This window comes from Myotis nattereri (genome assembly GCF_964212035.1).
Source record: "Myotis nattereri genome assembly, chromosome: 2".
NCBI classification, from domain to species: Eukaryota; Metazoa; Chordata; class Mammalia; order Chiroptera; family Vespertilionidae; genus Myotis; species Myotis nattereri.
In genome coordinates, this window is record NC_138076.1 from 39,647,641 (window position 1) to 39,667,283 (window position 19,643).

General features: G+C 45.1%; 1 protein-coding gene across 1 annotated transcript in view; it reads right to left on the reverse strand.

Annotated features, from left to right (window-relative positions):
* Positions 1–9,699, reverse strand: part of PCCA (propionyl-CoA carboxylase subunit alpha) — a 382,136-nt gene extending 372,437 nt beyond the window's left edge. Inside the window, exon 1 of the mRNA XM_081082496.1 lies at positions 9,562–9,699. Within this exon, the coding sequence (XP_080938622.1) occupies positions 9,562–9,666 (105 nt within the window). The 5' untranslated portion in view covers positions 9,667–9,699. The remainder of the gene's footprint in view (positions 1–9,561) is intronic.
* Between the last annotated feature and the right edge of the window lie 9,944 nt (positions 9,700–19,643).

The window sequence follows — 19,643 nt, forward strand, 5'->3', positions numbered from 1 at the left end:
TTTAAATTGCCAGTGCGTGTCATATGTGCACCGGTTGGTCAGACGGTTGGACAGACGGTCGTTCACTTAGCCTTTTACATATATACATACCAAACGTAATCCCACCTCAGAGCTTTTGCCTTGGCCTTTCCCTTGGAATGTTAGTTCCCCAGATAATCACACGGCAAGGTGGGTCAATTTTCTGCCCATATGCTCAGAAATGTCTGTACTATTTCCTTAGGTAACCACCTCCAACACCACTCTTTATCCCATTATCCTTTTATTTTTTTTTCCTTTCAGAATATTTACTACTCTTTGAATTTATCTATTTATGTGAATATTGTCAGTCTTCGCTACTAAAATATAACCACAATGAGGGCAAAAAAACATTCATTGTTATATTCCCAGCACTAAACAGTATCTGGCACATACTAGGAGTAGGGATTGAATGGTGGCCCCCCCCAGAATAATGTGTCCATGTCCTAAAACTTGTAAATTTGACCTTTTTTTGGGGGGGGGGGAGGATCTTTGCAAATATATTTAAGCTAGGGATCATGAGATAAGATCATCCTGGATCTTGTCCTGGCCCTGAATCCAATGATGAGTGCCCTTATAAAAGAAAGAAGAGATAACACAGAGGGAAAAGGAAGAGAAGGTCATGTGAGGACAGAAACACAGATTACAGTGATATGGTCTCAGCCAAGGAATGTCTGGTGTCAACAGAAGCTCAAAGAGGCAAAGAAGGATTCCTCACTAGAGCCTTCAGAGTGAGTGTGGCCTTGTGGACACCTTGATCTCAGACGTTTAGCCTCCACAACTGTGAAAGAATAAATTTGCGTTGTTTTAAGCTACCACATGTATTCTGTCCCATGTATTCTGTATTTCTTTTCCTGGCTAAAATTATAAGTCTGTATCTTCCAACATTTTTGAAATTCACTTTTATTTTCATTTTATATTGAACCCCTCATAGTTTATGGTCTTTTTTTTTTCCAAATTAAAAAAAAAATAATAGACATTCAAAATAAACTACTCTTTTTTTAAAATATATTTTATTGATTTTTTTTTTACAGAGAGGAAGGGAGAGGGATAGAGTTAGAAACATCGATGAGAGAGAAACATCGATCAGCTGCCTCCTGCACATTCCCCACTGGGGATGTGTCCGCAACCAAGGTACATGCCGTTGACCAGAATCGAACCCGGGACCCTTGAGTCCGCAGGCCGACGCTCTATCCACTGAGCCAATCCAGTTAGGGCGTAAATAAACTACTCTTTAAAAATCATACAATAGCCTAATTTTCTCAAAAAGTATATATTTGCTTCAACTATTGGAATATCTTCAAAGTATCTTCAAAGTAAAACAATATTTCTGCATATGACATTCCTCCATGTTCATTAAAGAGCTTATCATCTTCCTTCAATCTTTATTTTTATTCCTTGACCTCTCTATACCAGGGACATAGTGAAGCAGTATGTTTCAGTTTCTCCTGATATTATCAGTGTGTACCTTAGTGCCAGTCACTTAGTAGATGCTCCAAAAACACTTTTTGAATGGATAGAAAACTGCATATCTAGATAGATGAGTGAATGAATGAATACTATATTGCCTCTCTGAAACCAGTCCTCTAAATCCTATTGTTTCTTCTACCTTCTTTCAAATACTAATGTAGAGTAATACAGTTATTTAGTCAATAAAATAGTCACCCCTTGGAATCCATGGGATATTGGTTCCAGGATTCCCTGCTGATACCAAAAACCACAGATGCTCAAGTCCCTTATATAAAACTAGTGGCCCAGTGCATGAAATTCATGCACATTAAAAGGGAATTAGAGGAAATATTTTAATATGGCTATTTGCCCTTTCTCTATAACAGAAGTATCAGAGATGAAAGAAAATTAGTAAAATGAATATGAAAATCTTCCTCCTGTCAGAGTCTGGGGCATGCTGCGGAACCCAGAGTCAACTCCCCGTCCACTCGCGTGCACCCATTGGGCAAGATCCATGCCTGGCCGGCCCCACCCGTCAAGCCCCGCCAGGCAGGGGGCGCAGCCTCAGGTCCCCCCTCAAGCCCCGCTGGACGTGAGGTGTAGCCTCAGGTCCCCCGGCCTGGTGCTGGGCAGGGGGCGCAGCCTCAGGTCTCCCAGCGCACCCTCAGGTCCCCCCACCCAGCGCCAGGGCAGGGGACAAAGCCTGAGGTCCCCCAGCCTGGCACTGGGGCGGGGGGCACAGCCGCAGGTCCCCCGGGGTGGGGGAGCACAGCCTCAGGTCCCCCAGCCAGGCACCGGGGCGGGGGTGTGGCCTGAGGTCCCCCAGCCTGGCACCGGGGTGGGGGGACACAGCCTCAGCACCCCGGGGTGGGGGGGCACGGCCTGAGGTCCTCCGTCAAGCCCCACCAGGTTGGGGTGCAGCCTGAGTTCCCCGTCAAGCCCCACCGGGCAGGGGGCACAGCCTCAAGTCCCCCGCCCCGGCCTGGTGCCACGCAGGCTTAGGTCCCTGCTGATCGCTCATTACAGCTTTTTACAGGAACCCCATCTCCGCTGTGGGTGCAGCCATCTTGTGTTACGGGAACCCTGCCTCCACTGTGAGCGCAGCCATCTTGTGACAGTGTGACGGAGTGAGGGTCAATTTGCATATTACCTCTTTATTATATAGGACTAGAGGCCCAGTGCACAAAAATTTGTGCACTCGGGGGGGAAAGGGGGGTCCCTCAGCCCGGCCTGTGCACTTTCGCAGTCTGGGACCCCTCGGGAGATAACGACCAGCTGGCTTAGGCCTGCTCCCAGGTGGCAGAGGGCAGGCCCAATCCCTAGGTGCAGCCCCTAGTCGGGCTCAGAGCAGGGCTGATTAGGGAGTTGGGGCGCTGCTCCTGTCATGCACAGAGCAGGGCGAATCGGGAGGTTGCGATGCCACCCTTAGTCACGCTCAGGGTAGGGCTGATTGGGGGGTTGGGGCACCACCCCAAGTCACACTCAAGGCAGGGTCGATGGGCAGGTTGCAGGGCCACCCCGTCACGCACAGAGCAGGGCCAATCAGGGGGTTGGGGCGCTGCCCCCGTCACTCACAGAGCAGGGCCCATCAGGGGGGTTGGGGCTCCGTACCCTGTCATGCACAGAGCAGGGCCGATCAGGGGGTTGGGGAGCTCCCCCCGTCACTCACAGAGTAGGGCCAATAGGGGAGTTGGGGCACCACCCCCGGCACACACAGAACAGGGCGGATCAGGAGGTTGGGGCGACGCACCCTGTCACACTCAGGGCAGGGTTGATGGAGAGGTTATGGCTCTACCTCATCACACACAGAGCAGGGCCTGTGGGGGGTGGTTGGGGCATCGCCCTCTATCACTCACAGAGCAGGGCCAATCAGGGGGTTGGGGCACCGCAGCCTGTCACACACAGAGCCGCAGGGCGATCAGGGGGTTGGGGAGCTCCCACCTATCAGGCACAGAGCAGGGCTGATCAGGGGGTTGGGGGTGCCTTTTCCTGTCACGAACAGAGCAGGGCCGATAAGGAGGTTGTGGCCCCGCCCCCTGTCACACACAGAGCCGCAGGGCGATCAGGGGATTTGGACGCTGCCCCGTCACGCTGATCCCACTGCCGGGAGGCCTCTCGGCCTCGCTGATCCTGGTGCTGGGAGGCATATTACCCTTTTACTATATAGGATAGAGGCCTGGTGCATGAGTGGGGCTGGCTGGTTTGCCCTGAAGGGTGTCCTGGATCAGGGTGGGGGTCCCCACTGGGGTGCCTGGCCAGTCTGGGTGAGGGGCTGATGGCTGTTTGCAGCTGGTCACACACCCTTCAGGGTGGGGGTCCCCACTGGGGTGCCTGGCCAGTCTGGGTGAGGGGCTGAGGGCTGAAGCTCCCACCTGCTCCTTTTTTTCTTTTTTTATTCTGGGCCAGCTTTAGCTCTGGCTCCAGCTCTGAGGCCTCTGCTGCTGAAAGCAGGTATCTGGTTTGTTTGGGTTCTATAATCGAAACAATGTATAACTCCAGCTCTGAGATCCCGGCTCGCTGAAAGCAGGTTTCTGGGGTTTTGTTTAGCTTCTATATTTGTTACAATGTTTCAAACTGCAGGCTCAGAGGCCGGTAAGGCAGGCGGGAACGCTGGTTTCCTCCGTCACTGAAGCAAGCAAGCCTCATGTTAATTTCAAGCTGCCTGGCTGCCGGCCGCCATCTTGGCTGGCAGTTAATTTGCATATCGCCCTGATTAGCCAATGGGAAAGGTAGCAGTCATACGCTAATTACCATGTTTCTCTTTTATTAGATAGGATGGCATAGTGTATGTATATAATTTGTATTTGCAAATAGGCTACAGCAGAGTATACCTATGCATCACTTCATGTGGATTCAGCATATAATAGTGCTCAGAGGGTGGAAATTCAAATTTTGCTTTTTGAAACTTTCTGTAATTTTCCCCCCAAAATATTTTCAATCCATAGTTGGTTAATTCTGTGGCAGAATGTGTGGCAAAACCTGCAGATAGAGGAGTGCTGATTCTATTAACTTACCCACTATATTCTTCAAAGTTCACTTACTCCAACTCCAACTTGTATCTCATATCACTGACCCAAAAACCAGCCACTGGTTTCCCTCTACCTTCCCAGCAACTCAATATGATTCTGCAGTCATCTGACTCCTGGTATCAAAGATGAAATACTATGTTTCTACCAAAAAAGATTCTTCCCAAATTTCCTTTGTCATCCCTATTCTCTCATTTAACCACTTTTTTTTTTTAATTGGAATAATTTAAACAACTTCTTTTCCTTCATTATCTTCATTAAATAACATCACCATCTTTTCTCCTTATTCAGAAGAGTTTTAAAAGTCACTCCTTGGGAAGGCAGAGAGCAGGAGAGGAAGAAAGGGAGCATTAACCCAGAAACTTATATGCATATATGCATAGCCCATGGACACAGACTAGTGTGGTGAAGGCCTGGAGGGGAGGGTGCCAGATGGAGGGGGACAATGGGGGAAAAAACAAAGGGGACATCTGTAACATTATCAACAATAAAGATAAATTTTTATTTTTTTATTTCTTAAAAATATTTTTTGTATTGATTTCAGAGAGGAAGGGAGAGGAAGGGATAGATAAGAACATCAATGATGAGCCCTACCCATTTTGGCTCAGTAGATAGAATGGTGGATTGAAGGGTCCTGGGTTCAATTCCTGCCAAGGGCACATGCCTGGGTTGCGGGTTCGATCCCCAGTGTGGGGCATGCAGAAGGCAGCCAATCAATGATTCTCTCTCATCGGCTGCCTTCTGCACGCCCCACACTGGGGATCGAACCCACAACCCAGGCATGTGCCCTGATGGGAATCGAACCATGCACGACTTCCTGGTTCATAGATCCATGTTCAATCACTAAGCCACTCTGGCCAGGCTAAAGGTAATTTTTTTTTTTAAGTAACTCCTCTATTCTGAACCTCTTAAGAACAGAATAAAATCCAAAAGTTGATATATAAATACACAAATGTCCATAAGAATTTTATCATGCCAGAAACTAGTTTCTATAATAGTCTTAAATTTTTTTCCCAAATGATTAGCAGAAATCTATAAGCATGTAGGACAGATTTGCCTCCAGGCAATTCTAAAACATTTAGATATGCTTAAACATGACGGGGGGGGGGGGGGGGTGCGGAATCATGGATTTTAAGGAAACATAAAGCCTAAGTCAGGGGTCCTCAAACTACAGCCCGCGGGCCACATGCAGCCCGCTGGCACGCCGGGTGTTTTTGCCGCCGCTGCCTGTCCTGCTTAGCAGCCGACTCGTCCAGGGCCTGCAGTGCGCATGTGTGGAATGTCTGAGGGGCAGTGAACAGGCCCCCTGTTTAAAAAGTTTGAGGACCTCTGGCTAAGCATTCAAGCTTTGAAAATTCACCATATAATAAGACCATCATTCATATGAGACAAAAGCCAGGTTTTGGAATTACACCTCCAAGGTTCAAATTCTACCTCAGCCAACTGTGTCCATGAGCAACTTACTTAACTGCCGAGTTTTGTTTCCTCTTCTGTAAAATTGGGACGTTTTGCCTAGTGTTACATGGATAAGAGGTAATATATGAAAACCATATAAGGCATATGAAAGTTCAATAAACTGTAGCAATTATCAAAACCTAACATCCTGGAGCCACTAGAAGAAAAAAAATGTAGACAGAAGGGAACATTGGGTACTTAAACAGAATGTGTTTAAAAAGCTGATACACAAAACAAATAAAACTAAAAGGTGAACTCTACATATACCCTAGAACAGCCGTGGGCAAAGTATGGCCCGCGGGCCGGCCTGTTTGAAATGAATAAAACTAAAAAAAAAAAAAGACCGGACCCTTTTATGTAATGATGTTTACTTTGAATTTATATTAGTTCACACAAACACTCCATCCATGCTTTTGTTCCGGCCCTCCGGTCCAGTTTAAGAACCCATTGTGGCCCTCGAGTCAAAAAGTTTGCCCACCCCTGCCCTAGAAGCAAGCAAATTCTGCCAACTGGCCAAAAGAATAGTTAGAATTCTCTAGACTAAGTGTAGAGTTAGCAGTCTATTTTCCAACCAACCAAATGGCTTGCAGAGGTAGAGGGAGAAATGGGAGAACAAAATCTTCAGAAAGTTCTGCTTCAAATATAGATTCAGTGGAGCACATTTCAAGTTCACCTAAGAGAAACATGGAGTGAAACTAAGAAACAGCTCAACTACCCCTAGAGCAGGGGTGGGAACCTTTTTTCTTCCAGGGGCCATTTGGATATTTATAACAACATCTGCAGGCCATACAAAATTATCAACTTAACAACTAGCCTGCTCTATTTGGTCAAACATTTAATTAACTCACCCCTAATGCTTTGGCAGGGCCAGGCCAAATGATTTCAGGCAGGCCTTATAGGGCCCTCGGACATCCTTCACCCCTGCCTTAAAGGGAGAGCGAACTTCAGAGTTCTTCCCACCTCCAGGAGGAACTCTTTACTCGAAAAAGTAACTCTCTATTCCAGTCAGTATTGTCACACATTCAGCAGCACCTATTGTGTCAAGTACTGTGCTAACAACACAGAAATAGACAAGATGCAGTCTCTGCCAACACATTGAAAGGAAGAAACAGGGTAAGAAAAATCAAATCTTAGATATCATACAGTTAATATATAACAAGTATAGAGCAGTAAACACAGTAACAACTTTCCTCTTAGCCTCTCCAATCGAAAATATGGCAGTGTAATCCCGCCCACCTCCTACATGAATGCTATAAAATAAAGACCAAACCTAACAACATGGTCTACAAGGCCCAACATGGTCTGGCTCCTTCCTACCTCTCCAGCACCAACCACTCTCTGTACCTGAGCCGCAGAGTTTTTCCCCCAGTTCTACCTTGTCATTCCCTCTGGCCACAGGATCTTTGCACATGCTGTTCTCGCACATATAACACTCATGTCTTCTATCTTTGCCTAGAAAAGTCACTTGGTCCTTCAAAATTTGTTTAACTTTTCACTTCCAAAGGAAAACACTCCCTTACCTTAGGCAGTATAGTATGATTAAGAGCACAGGTTCTGGAGTTCTAGCTCTGACACTTACTAGTGCTGTCGTTTTGAGCAAGTTGCATAACACTGTGTGCCTCAATTTCTTCATCTGTATATGAGGTTATATGGCTGTTGTGAGGACTGAATAAATTAATTCAAGTAAAACATCGTAACAGTATCGAGGATATACACCTCAATATCTTGACTTGGTCAAATCCCTCTGTTCTATTTTCTTATATTACCCTGACTTCTCCCCTACCATTTTATACTTGTCTCTCCCTAATGGACTAAAATTTCTAATAAAGCAGAAACTGTTGAAAAGGCGAGGGCTGTGCCCTCCATCTTACCCTGGGTCCTCCATTTTTGGGCAGAGCCATGTGCTTGGCAAGGCTTCTTCCCGGAAGCCCAAGCCTCTGCTAGCCACGCCCAGGATTTCTTTACAAGACACCGACTTGCGCCTGGCCAATCGGCAGGAGCCACAGTCACCTCTCCACCCCCCTATAAAACTCCTCTTCCCATCGGGCTAGGTCTCTCTCTGCCACCTGCTGCTGTGTCAGTAAGGAGGGTAGGGGACCCAGACCCGGGTTTGAATAAAAGACTCTTTGCTTTTGCATCGGACTCGCTGGCTCCCTGGTGGGCTCTTGGGAATCTTGAAATCTGGGCATAACACTGTATTTTTTCCCCTAGAGATAGAACAAAATAGTATTCAATAAAGATTTATTGGGGGTGGGGGGGGGGAGTAACTAAAAGGAAGAAGCTAAGGCCCAACGAAGTGACTTGTCTCATTAACACCATACAGTACAAAACTTGACCTTATGTGACTCCAATGCCCAGACTTTTCCACTACACCAGGCTGCCTCCTATGTAAATGTAACAGTCTTGTAACTGCTGGATGGGGCCAAGGAAGATTAAAAGATTAAAAACAAAATTACCAAACAATAGATTGCACCAACACAAAGAACATTGTGTTCTTTGAGATAGCATTCTGAAGTTGACACAAAGCTGACACAGGTGCAGGCTTACTTCCATTGCGGAGAACAGCTCCAACTCTCACACGGCTCCCGAGGATTTCCTCCCAGGTTGAGCAATGAGGGAGCCGGATGGCCCGGGTCATCCCCAAACTGCCTTCCCATCCTAAAGGTCAGTGACCATAAATCAAGGTATGTGTCAATTTTTAAAATAATTTTTAGAAGAAGTTTAGCAAGCAGACTGAACCAGGTGGCAGGTGGTTGTCAGGAAGACCTGCGTTTTCAAGAATTTGTTTCAAGGGACTTAATAAACCCTATTAAAGTTAAGTTGGGAAGTCTGTGCTTAGAAATTATGAGACTCCATGTGGAGAAAAGTGTTGACAGCCACACACACACACTCCGACATCTGAGTCAAGGCTGCCACCATGAAACCCTAGGACACACAGAACGGTGGCGGAAAAAAAAATTGTTTAAAATGTGTTTCAGAAAAGTACAAAAGACAGGCTGACCACTACTACAGGGAAAAGAAAAACAAGTTCACAGGATGCATCTGCTGTATACGGTGATGTACTACAATTAAAACAGGCCTTCAACTCAGACGTAAAAGGTGGTCATCTTGACATCGTGTGACACTTTAAAAGTTGAGAGAAACTTGCAGCCCTAACTCTCCTTCAACAGCCATCCCCCGTGTCCCTTCCAGCAGGAAAGAGCCACGAGAACAGGGAAACTGTAGGGACCATTAAAAACACACCCTGGAAAGCTCAAGGAAAGCCAAAACCTTAGGGCCAAAGAGGGGGTGCAGAGGAAATGCAGGTACACACGGCCAGAGATCTGTCAGCCGCCGGGAGCGAGCAGAACGCAGCCTGCCGGCTCCCCGGCCCCGCCGCCCTCCGCGACCCCGGAGCGCCCGCCGCAGCAGGACGAGGACGCCGGCTCTGCCCCGCCCCCACGCGCAATCTGCAGGGGGAGGGAATCAGCACCCCGCCCGGCCGCCGCGGGATCGGGGCCGCGGGGGTCGCGGGAGCCCCCGGGGCGCTGGCCGCCGCACGGACCACCGCCGGGCGGAGCGGGGCTGGGAGCCCGGGGAAGCCCAGACCCGCGGGAGCCCCGCCGTCGCGCCTCACCTTCAGGGTCCACAGCGCGGCGCTCTGCATCAGCTGCTGCGGCGACCGCCGCGCACGCCGTCCCGCCGCGACCAGCGAGCCCAAGCTCACCCAGAGCCCCGCCATTGTCGCCCCCGCCGACCGGCGCTCGGCTGACCTCTCACCTCGCCGAAGGGGGCGGAAGAGGGGAGCGCCTACGCTTCGGCCAATCAGCGGCCGGGGATCCGAGGCCCCGCCCCCGTCGCGCGGGAGGGGCGGGAGCAGCGCTGGACCAACCACGGGAGCCTGGAGCGGGACTCGGGCGGGATGCGCGCTGGGACCTGGAGGGAGGTGGGAGGGCTGGGGCGCGGCCCGCGGGCACCCGGCGTCGGTCTGTCCTCCCGACTGAACCCCGGGAGGGAGCGAGGCGGGGAAGGCCCAGGGGTTCAGTCCACTCTTCTTGAGGTCACCCCGTGCTGGACCAGCATCCACTTAGCAACCCACGTGCAGCCAGGCCACTTCATGCCCGGTCACCTCCGCCCATGGCCACCCTGCAGTCCTGAGGGTTCTACACTGCAGACCTGTGCTCAAACTGTGTTCCTGTGTGTGTGACAGCATAAAGGGAAAAGTACGAAACTGAGGGAAGGTTTTGGACACGTGCGGTAATGTAGAGAACGCTCTGGGTCCGGGAATAGGGGATCTGAGCTCTCCTACCTCTGCCTCGTAAAACTTGCAAATCAGGGGAATTAGCCGTAAGTAGTCAGTTTATGTTGCTTGCCAGCGGGCACCCTTATTAGTTCAACTGCTAAGGGCCAGACCTATGCTAGATATCTCAAATTCTGTCTCATTTAATCTTTATAAGAACCCTAATGCCAAAAATAAAATAAAATACACCCTAATGGCCCATACATTATTCCCACTCTGAGAAACTGAACTTAAAAGTCACTCATCTAGTAGATGGTGAAACTGGGATTCGAACCCCTGTCTGGCTGTCTTCAAGGACTAGGCTTTTGTTTGTTTTTTTATGGAAGTTTTGTAACATATACCAAAGAGAGAAAAACCATATAATTATCACCCAGGCACCCATCACACAGCTTCAATAAGTCAATATTTTGTCAACCTTGTTTCATCTAGTCCCCCTTTTTTTGTTGTTGTATTTTAAAGCCAATCTCAAACATTAAATAGGGCAGAATCAGGAGCTCTGCTCTCAACTGTTTTGCTACTACTACAGAATCACCTTGAATGAGTTACAAAGGTAGGAGGGATGACCTTGAATTTGATACAGTATGGCAAATGCCAAAGGAGATACAAACAAAATGTTTGGGGATATCAAAGCAGTGACATTTAGTGGGACTTTAAAGTGTAAGTAGGAACTTTCATGACAGGCAAAATAAAAAGAAATATCAGTTCCACAAGATTTCTCACTTTGGGATCTATGCTGGACTCATTTCCTACCCAGAAAACCTGCTTTGCTTTTCTCTTTCTTTTTCTCCCTCCCATTTTTACCCTTTGGAAGTTACTGTGGTTTGTTTTGCTTGTCTTTGCTACAGTAGCCAAATATGTGCCCTAACTAATAGAACACGACTATGTATCTTAGTCCTCTCCATTTAAAGGTATAGGTTCTAAGGAAAATAGCTAAGATACCTGAGGACATGAAGGACTCAAACTCTCCAAACATGTTAACTCTTCCTTCTGAGCACACTGCTAAGCAACATTTCCTAGCTTCCTCTATGGTTGGATGTGGTAATATACCTCCATCCTTAGAAAACAGATCCTTTTTGCCTTACCACACTGAACTGTGGAATGAGCAAGAAATAAACTTCTTATTTTCCTAGGCCATCAAGATTTGGGGATTGCTAGAGTAGTTAGTCTACGCAGCCTAATACCATATCAATAGAGGAAAAATTAAATGGAGTAAAAAGGACTTTTGTATGTATCAGATGACAAAAGGTAATATTTAACAGTAAAAGAGATTTGCCATTGTGACTCAGTTGGTTGAGCATCATCCCATGCATCAAAAGGTTGCATGTTCAATTCCCGGTCAGGGGGCATGCAGGAGGCAGCCAGTTGATGTTTCTCTCACACATCAGTGTTTCTCTCTTTCCCTCTCCCTTCCTCTCTCTCTAAAATCAATAAAAACATTTTAAAAGATTAAAATAGATTCTTTTTATGAAAATGGAAAGAATATTTAACACTAAATTACATAATTCATAAATTTTGACAATGAAGACCTCTTCAAAATCAAAGTGTTAAAATATTTTTCATGCCGGTTTGGTTCAGTGGATAGAATGTAGGCCTGCGGACCAAAGGGTCCTGGTTTTGATTCCGGTCAAGGGCACATACCTTGATTGCAGGCTCCTCCCTGGCCTGGGCCCTGGTTGGGGCACAGGCAAAAGGCAACCAATCGATGTGTTTCTCTCACATTGATGTTTCTCTGTCTTTCCCTCTCTCTTCCACTCTCCCTAAAAATCAATGGAAAAATATCCTCAGGTAAGGATTAACAAAATGCATACTAGTATATACATATATATGTATTTTTTCACTATTACTATGAATAAATTAGACCACTGCTTTAAAAAATTTGTCAGAATATCACCTCACACCTGTCAAAATGGTTATCAATAAATGCTGGGGTCCAACCCCAGCAGGTCCAGGGGTCCCCAAAGGTGTGGACAGAGTCGGCGAAGAAGGAATGACACAGAGGCAGCGTTCAGTTGATCAGCATGGTTGGGTTCTCTTGCCTGGTTCTATTGCCAGGTTCTGTAGGTTCTCCAGCCAGGTTCTGTAGCCAGGTTCTGTCTCTAGGATCTTCAGCCAGGTTCTCTCGCTAGGTTCTGTCTCTAGGTTCTGTGGCCAGTTTCTGTCCAGGATCTTTTGCCATGTTCTCTCGCTAGGTTCTGTCTCTAGGTTCTGTCTCCAGTTTCTGTCCAGGATCTTTTGCCATGTTCTCTCGCTAGGTTCTGTCTCTAGGTTCTGTCTCCAGTTTCTGTCCAGGATCTTTTGCCATGTTCTCTCCAGCGAAGTTCTTCTGTCTCTAGGTTCTGTGTAGGTTCTGTCTAGGTTCTGTGTAGGTTCTGTGTCTAGGTTCTGTGTCCTGTTGTCTTGTTACATCTGTATTTATACCAGTTGATTCCAATCCTATCAATCTCTATTCCAAAGGTTAGGGCGTTTCTTATCTCCATTCCAGGGAGTAAAGATTATGTAGTTTAAGCATGATTGTTCGTAGTTAAAGTGATTAATTACCCGCCTGGCACTTAAGGGGTTTTATTCCCTCCCTAACTTCAGGGGAAAATCCCTACCTGGGGAAACAACCTTTCTCAGAGAGGTGACCTTGGTTAAAACACATAGTGCCAAGAAGGTGAGCAAACATATTAAGAACAGTATGCCATATATGCCAGGTCCCTTGAAACAGTAAGGATGGACCAGCTCCCGGCAAATAAATCTACAAACAACAAGTGTTGGTGAGCATGTGGAAAAAGGAAACCCTTGTGTTCTATTGGTGGGATTATAATGATGTAGCCATTAGAGGAAACAGTATGGAGGTTCCTCAAAAAAATTAAAAATGGAACTGCTTTATGACCCAGCAATTCCACTTCTGGGTACATATCTGAAGAAACCTAAAACACTAATTTGACAAGATACACGCACCCCTATGTGCATTGCATAGTTATTTACAATAGCCAAGATACAGAAGCAACCTAAGTGCCCATTAATAGACAAGTGGAGCAAGAACCGGTTTGGCTCAGTGAATAGAGCGTCATTCTGCGGACTCAAGGGTCCCAGGTTTGATTCCGGTCAAGGGCATGTACCTTGCTTGCGGGCATATCCCGAGTGGGGGCTTGCAGGAAGCAGCTGATCAATGTTTCTCTCTCATTAATGTTTCTGGCTCTCTGTCCCTCTCCCTTCCTCTCTCTCAAAAAAAAAAAAATCAATAAAATATATGTTTAAAAAAAGTGGCAATATATATATACAGTGCAATATTAGTCAGCCATGGAAAAGAATGAAATCTTCCCATTTGTGACAGTACGGATAGACCTAGACAGTATTATGCTAAGTGAAATAAATAGGAAAAGACAAATACCATAAGATTTCACTTATATGCAGAATCTAAAGAACAAAATAAATGAACAAACAAAACAGAAACAGACTCAAATACAGAGAACAAACTGATGGTGGCCAGAGAGGAGGGCAGTTGAGGGACTGCGTGAAAAAGGTAAAGGGATTAAGAAGTACAATATTGCCAAAACCTGTTTGGCTCAGTGGATGGAGCGTCGGTCTGTGGACTGAAAGGTCCCAGGTTCGATTCTGGTCAAGGGCATGTACCTGGGTTGCGGGCACATCCCCAGAAGGAGATGTGCAGGAGGCAGCTGATCGATGTTTCTCTCTCATCGATGTTTCTAACTCTCTATCTCTCTCCCTCCCTCTCTGTAAAAAATCAATAAAATATATTTTTTTTAAAAAAAAGAAGTACAATATTCACAGGGATGTAAGGTACAGCATAGGGAATGTTATAAGTAATATTGTACAGCATAGAGGATGTGATAAATAATACTGTAATAACTATGTATGGTGCCAGGTGGGTACTTTAAATATCAAGGGATCACTGTAAATTATATGGTTGGGTAACCACTATGATGTACACCAGAAACTAATATAAAATAGTATTAAATGTCAACCAAAATTGAAAAATAAAATTTTTTTAAATGATAGCTTTCACATAGAATTCCAAGTTTTCTACTTCTCTTGAGATGTCAAAAGATTTAACAGTTCAAGGGTTCCCACCCCAAAACATTCTAAATCATCTTCCTTTGCCACACCCAGTCCTTTACTATCCTCTTTAGATGCTTGTGCTTTTTATCCCTATTCAATTCTTTTGTTGTTGTTACTCCTCAGTTGAGGACATTTTTCCATTGATTTTTAAAGAGGGAGAGACAGAGATAAACACTGATGTGAGAGAGGGGCACATCAATTGGCTGCCTCCTGCACACACCCTGACCAGGGCAGAGGAACCTGCAACTGAGGTACATGGCCTTAACTGGAATCGGACCCAGGACCCTTCAGTCCACGCACCAACGCTCTATCCACTGGGCCAAACCAGCTAGGGCTTTTATCCCTATTCTTTAGGTGGGAAACCTGAAGCATCTTAATCCAGGAAGTGATATTGTATTTGCATTTTAGAAAGTATTTTACATCATTCTAAAGCTAGAATTATAAGTAAAAGAAAAACAAGCTTCTGAGGAATATACACAGTTTGATACCATTTTTTATCAAAGCTTTAAAATATGTGAAACCTCATGTTATTGACAAACACATACATAAGTAATAAAGATATATAATAATGTATAGGAATGCTAATCCATAAATTTGAGAGACGTGCTGCCCCTCCTAAAGGAAGCTGTCTTGGTTTCCTTGGGCTGCCATAACAAAATGCCATACACCGGGTAGCTTCAACAACAGAGATTTTTTTCTCCTCACAGTTCTGGAGGTTAGAAGTCCAAGATCAATGTCCTGGCCAATTCAGCTTCTGGCAAGAGCTGTCTTCCTGTAACCTTCTTCATGTCTTCACGTAACCTTCCCTCCATGCACATGTGTGCAAGGAGAGGGAGCGAGAGCACTGTTATCTCTTCTTATAAAGTGACTGATCCTACTGGTTCAGTGTCCCACCTGCATAACTCTAGTCAACCTTTAATAACTTCCATAAAGGCCCTATCTCCAAATATAGTGTCAGTCAGGGTTAGGGTTTCAGCATATGACTTTGGAAGGACAGATTCAGCCCATAACACCTTCCCATGAGGGGTCACACAGAGCACACTCTTCCCCCAGCAATGAAAATGCAAATGTGCAATGTTTCTGCCCAGGGAGGGCTATTATTAGAGACTCTGACCAGCATTTTTCTTGGGGGCTAGTCATGTAGGCACCCTCCACCTCGCATGTAAGATTCCCAGAAAAAAAAGCCAGTGTTCAGCATAAACCACATTATTTGCACAGTCTGAGCACAGTGGGGCACCCTTATTAGTGGGGAATCGTGGGAACACTTCAGAAAGCCAGCCAAGGGTGGACCATGCAAGCAGGCTCTTCTAAAGATAATCACTTCAGACTTTCTTCGACATACTTAACAATGACCTCCCCAGCTCTGCTTTATTGCTCCATCTCCTCGATAAAAATTACTGAGATCCCAATTGCTAAGCACTAAAACTGAGACAATTATTGTCTACAAATTATTTTGTCTCCTGATTTCAATATTATTGTCAATCAAGGACAATCATAGCACATTTATGACTTAAAAGGATCTGGAGATTCGTCAACATGCTTTTTGGTCATCATATATTCTTTCCCAAAGTAATCAGTGATAATATCCTTCTAAATTAATTATGTATCATACTTCAAGAGAGAACCCCACCTTTTCCCCTCCCCAGAGTGCTGATTAACATAGTAGGCAAGCTCTTCAATCTTATTACCATAGCAAATATAGCGTGGTTACCATCCTACTCCAGCAATGGGGGTGAAGACACTAAAGCAGCTGTGGGCAAACTACGGCCCGCGGGCCGGATTCGGCCCCTTTGAAATGAATAAAACTAAAAAAAAAAAAAAGACCGTACCCTTTTATGTAATGATGTTTACTTTGAATTTATATTAGTTCACACAAACACTCCATCCATGCTTTTGTTCCGGCCCTCCGGTCCAGTTTAAGAACCCATTGTGGCCCTCGAGCCAAAAAGTTTGCCCACCCCTGCACTAAAGTATACTCAAGGATGTTTCTAGTGCATATCCCATATGCCTGCAACTAAATCCTGGCAAAACTGTAAAGATAGAAAGAGAATAGAACCAAAGCTTCTTTGAGCACCTCCAAATGGATTGTATAAAATTCCCCCAATAATGGGATATGAATGTGTTTTGGTAATTGGGTTTGTTATTAGAATGGAACATGAACTGCAATAATGCATTATCACATTTTAATCTGTATGTATGTTTTCTTGATTTTTCCTAGATAGTGTCTTTCACGTTTTTGGTTGAAGGTTCCAAATTATTGACAAATGGCTTGTTATCTCCTTTTTTAAAAATCTGTTTTTATTGATTTTTAGAGAGAGTGGAAAGAAGAAGGAGAGAAAGAAACACCGATGTGAAGGAGAAACACGGATCAGCACCCCTACCAGGGATCAAGCCCACAACCCTGGCATGTGCCCTGACCCGGAATCAAACCTTCCACCTTCTGGTGCATGAGATGACAATCAACTGAGCCACACCAGCCAAGGCGGCTTGATATCTCTCTCTCTCTCTCTCCTCTCTATCTCTCTCATAAAAATTTTATTTTTATTGTTGAGATGTCCCCCATTTTTCTCCCTTTGTCCCCCTCTACCTGGCTCCAGCCCCACCCCAGGCCTTCACCACACTATTGTATGTCCATGGGCTATGCATATATGCATATAAGTTTTTTGGTTAATCTCTTCCCACTCCCCCTCCCCCTTCCCTCTGATATCTGTCCATCAGAACCAGCTTTTGATAATCAATTGCTAAATTGTCAGGAATCTTGCCAGATGGTTGTTAAATCCTGTAGCTTGAAGTCAGCCTATGGAAATATTTACACGATGGAAATCAGGAAACATTACCAATTAGGGACTCCTCAACTCCCATTCTCCCAAAGAAACTGTTGTTAATTTGTCAGCACACCACTGCCTGGAAGGTACCTATCCTTAATGTTGCCCTCAGTCACATCTAGGCATATGTCCAACAATACAGTTTGCTTATGACATGGCTAACATGTACAATTAAACCAACGCTTGAGTTTGTATTCACTGTCTTTTGGGGTCCACCCAGTTTCACTTGGTACCAGTTAGTTTCTAGGTATCAATTGGTTCCCCCACATAATTGGACTCAACCACTAAGTGACTACTTTTTAGATGGCAAACACCTCAATACGCCAGACAACCAGAAATTTGAAACGTACCACACTATACTGGAAAGGGAGATTCCTATCTCCACCTGTGGACTTTCCATGGGTCCTAGTCTTTGTAACTAGAATTTCACAGTAACAGAGCTTTACCAAGAAATCGGAAACAGATGGCATCTATTTAGAGCAGTGGTTCTCAACCTTCCTAATGCCATGACCCTTTAATACAGTTCCTCATGTTGTGGTGACCCCCAACCGTAAAATTATTTTCATTACTACTTCATAACTGTAATTTTGCTACTGTTATGAATCGTAATGTAAATATCTGATATGCAGGATGTAGTTTCATTGTTACAAATTGAACATAATTAAAGCATAGTGATTAATCACAAAAACAATATGTAATTATATATGTGTTTTCCGATGGTCTTAGGCGGCTCCTGTGAAAGGGTCGTTCGACCCCCAAAGGGGTCTCGACCCACAGGTTGAGAACCGCTGATTTAGAGGTTATCTCGCCTTTACAGACGTCACAAGACTGGCATCTACTTAAGCTCAACCCCGAGCTCTTTTGCTTTAGATGCAGCTCATAACTTCTCTACTATGAATTCAGTCACTGGCACTGGACCAATCTCCATAAGTGACACCATCACTCAAGGTCCCGCTGGACATTTCTTTTCCTCCAAAATTCTGGTCTGAAAACTCGCTTCCAGTTCCTTTTATAACCTTGCTTGGCTCCAAAGCAGGGTGTTCCTCGTTAGAAGGAGATGGGAAAACAAAGAACATTTCTCAACGTGTCTTGGAAAGGCAGGCAGACAGTGCAAACCTGGGGAATTTGGCAACAGCCTGTCCATTTAATTCTGTCCTCAGAAAACTAACACTCCCACACACCTGGCGGGATCCCAGTTGTTTGCTGCTAGGCACAAGTGGCCCTCACTCTGCCCTGCAGGCATGGCACAGTGGTTGAGCGTTGACCTATGAATCAGGAGGTCATGGTTCAATTCACTGTCAGGGCGCGTGCCCAGATTGCAGGCTCAATCCCGTGTGGAGCCTGCGGGAGGCAGTCAATCGGTGATTCCCTCTCATCATTAATGTCTCTCTCTCTCTCTCTCTCTCTCTCTCTCTCTCTCTCTCCCTCCCTCCCTCTCCCTTTCTCTCTGAAATCAATAAAAATATATTTTTACAGAAACAAAAAAAAAACAACAACAAGTTGCGCTCACTCTGAGCACTTATTCTTTCTTGAAGTGGGCACTATGTATTCTGGCTTAACAATAGGCTGAATTTCAGGCTAGGCTGATTTTCAGGGTGGGGAACTTCAAATGTTGAATGATAATGGTATAAACTCTTGGCAAAATGCTAGACTTAACTCCATTGTAATTATTTGTACATTTCTTTCTTATATGTGTCTAATATAAATATCAGCGTAGGGACTCTCCCTTTCTTATTCACTACTGTATCTCCTGTGGCTGCCACACAATAAGACTTTACTGAATTAAAAATATATGTATTTCATGAGTTTATATTGGTAGTTCAGTTCAAAGTTTAGCATTATAGTTCTTCTAATCTTTTTTAACTTGGAAATCTTGATTCCTAATAACATTAATATTTACTTATTTGTTTTACTTGTTTTATTTTAATAGCTAAAAACTAGAGGCCCGGTGCATGAAATTCATTCAAGGGGCTTGGCCCTCCCAGTCATGGCTGCTTGCCTCAGCCCTCGCAGCCCCAGCTTTGTCCATGAGGTCGTCTGGAAGGTCATTCAGCTGTCTGGTCTAATTAGCATATTACACTTTTATTATTATTATAGACTAGAGGCCCAATGCACCAAATTCGTGCAAGAGTAGGCCTTCCTTCCCCCAGCTTCTGGCACCAGCTTCCCTCTAGCACCCAGGACCCAGGCTTCCCTCACAGCCCCAGCTTCGTCCAGAAGGTCGTCCGGAAGGACATCCAGTCTAATTAGCATTTTATACTTTTATTATTATATATATATTTATTTTGTAATATTTTATGATCTACAAAAGTATAAGAACAATAATATTACTAATAATAAACTTAGTGAATGCAGTTCAAAATATGTTTGCAGTTTCATCCTCAGAGTTTATGTGGAAAATGTTACAGTATTCTACGTTCCAAGGTTACTTTTACGTAATTATTTTCTCGGTGTGATTCTACTCAATTCTGTTCATTTGTTTCTGTTGTGTTCAATGTTAGGTTTTGTTTTTTTCTTCTTTGACTTCAT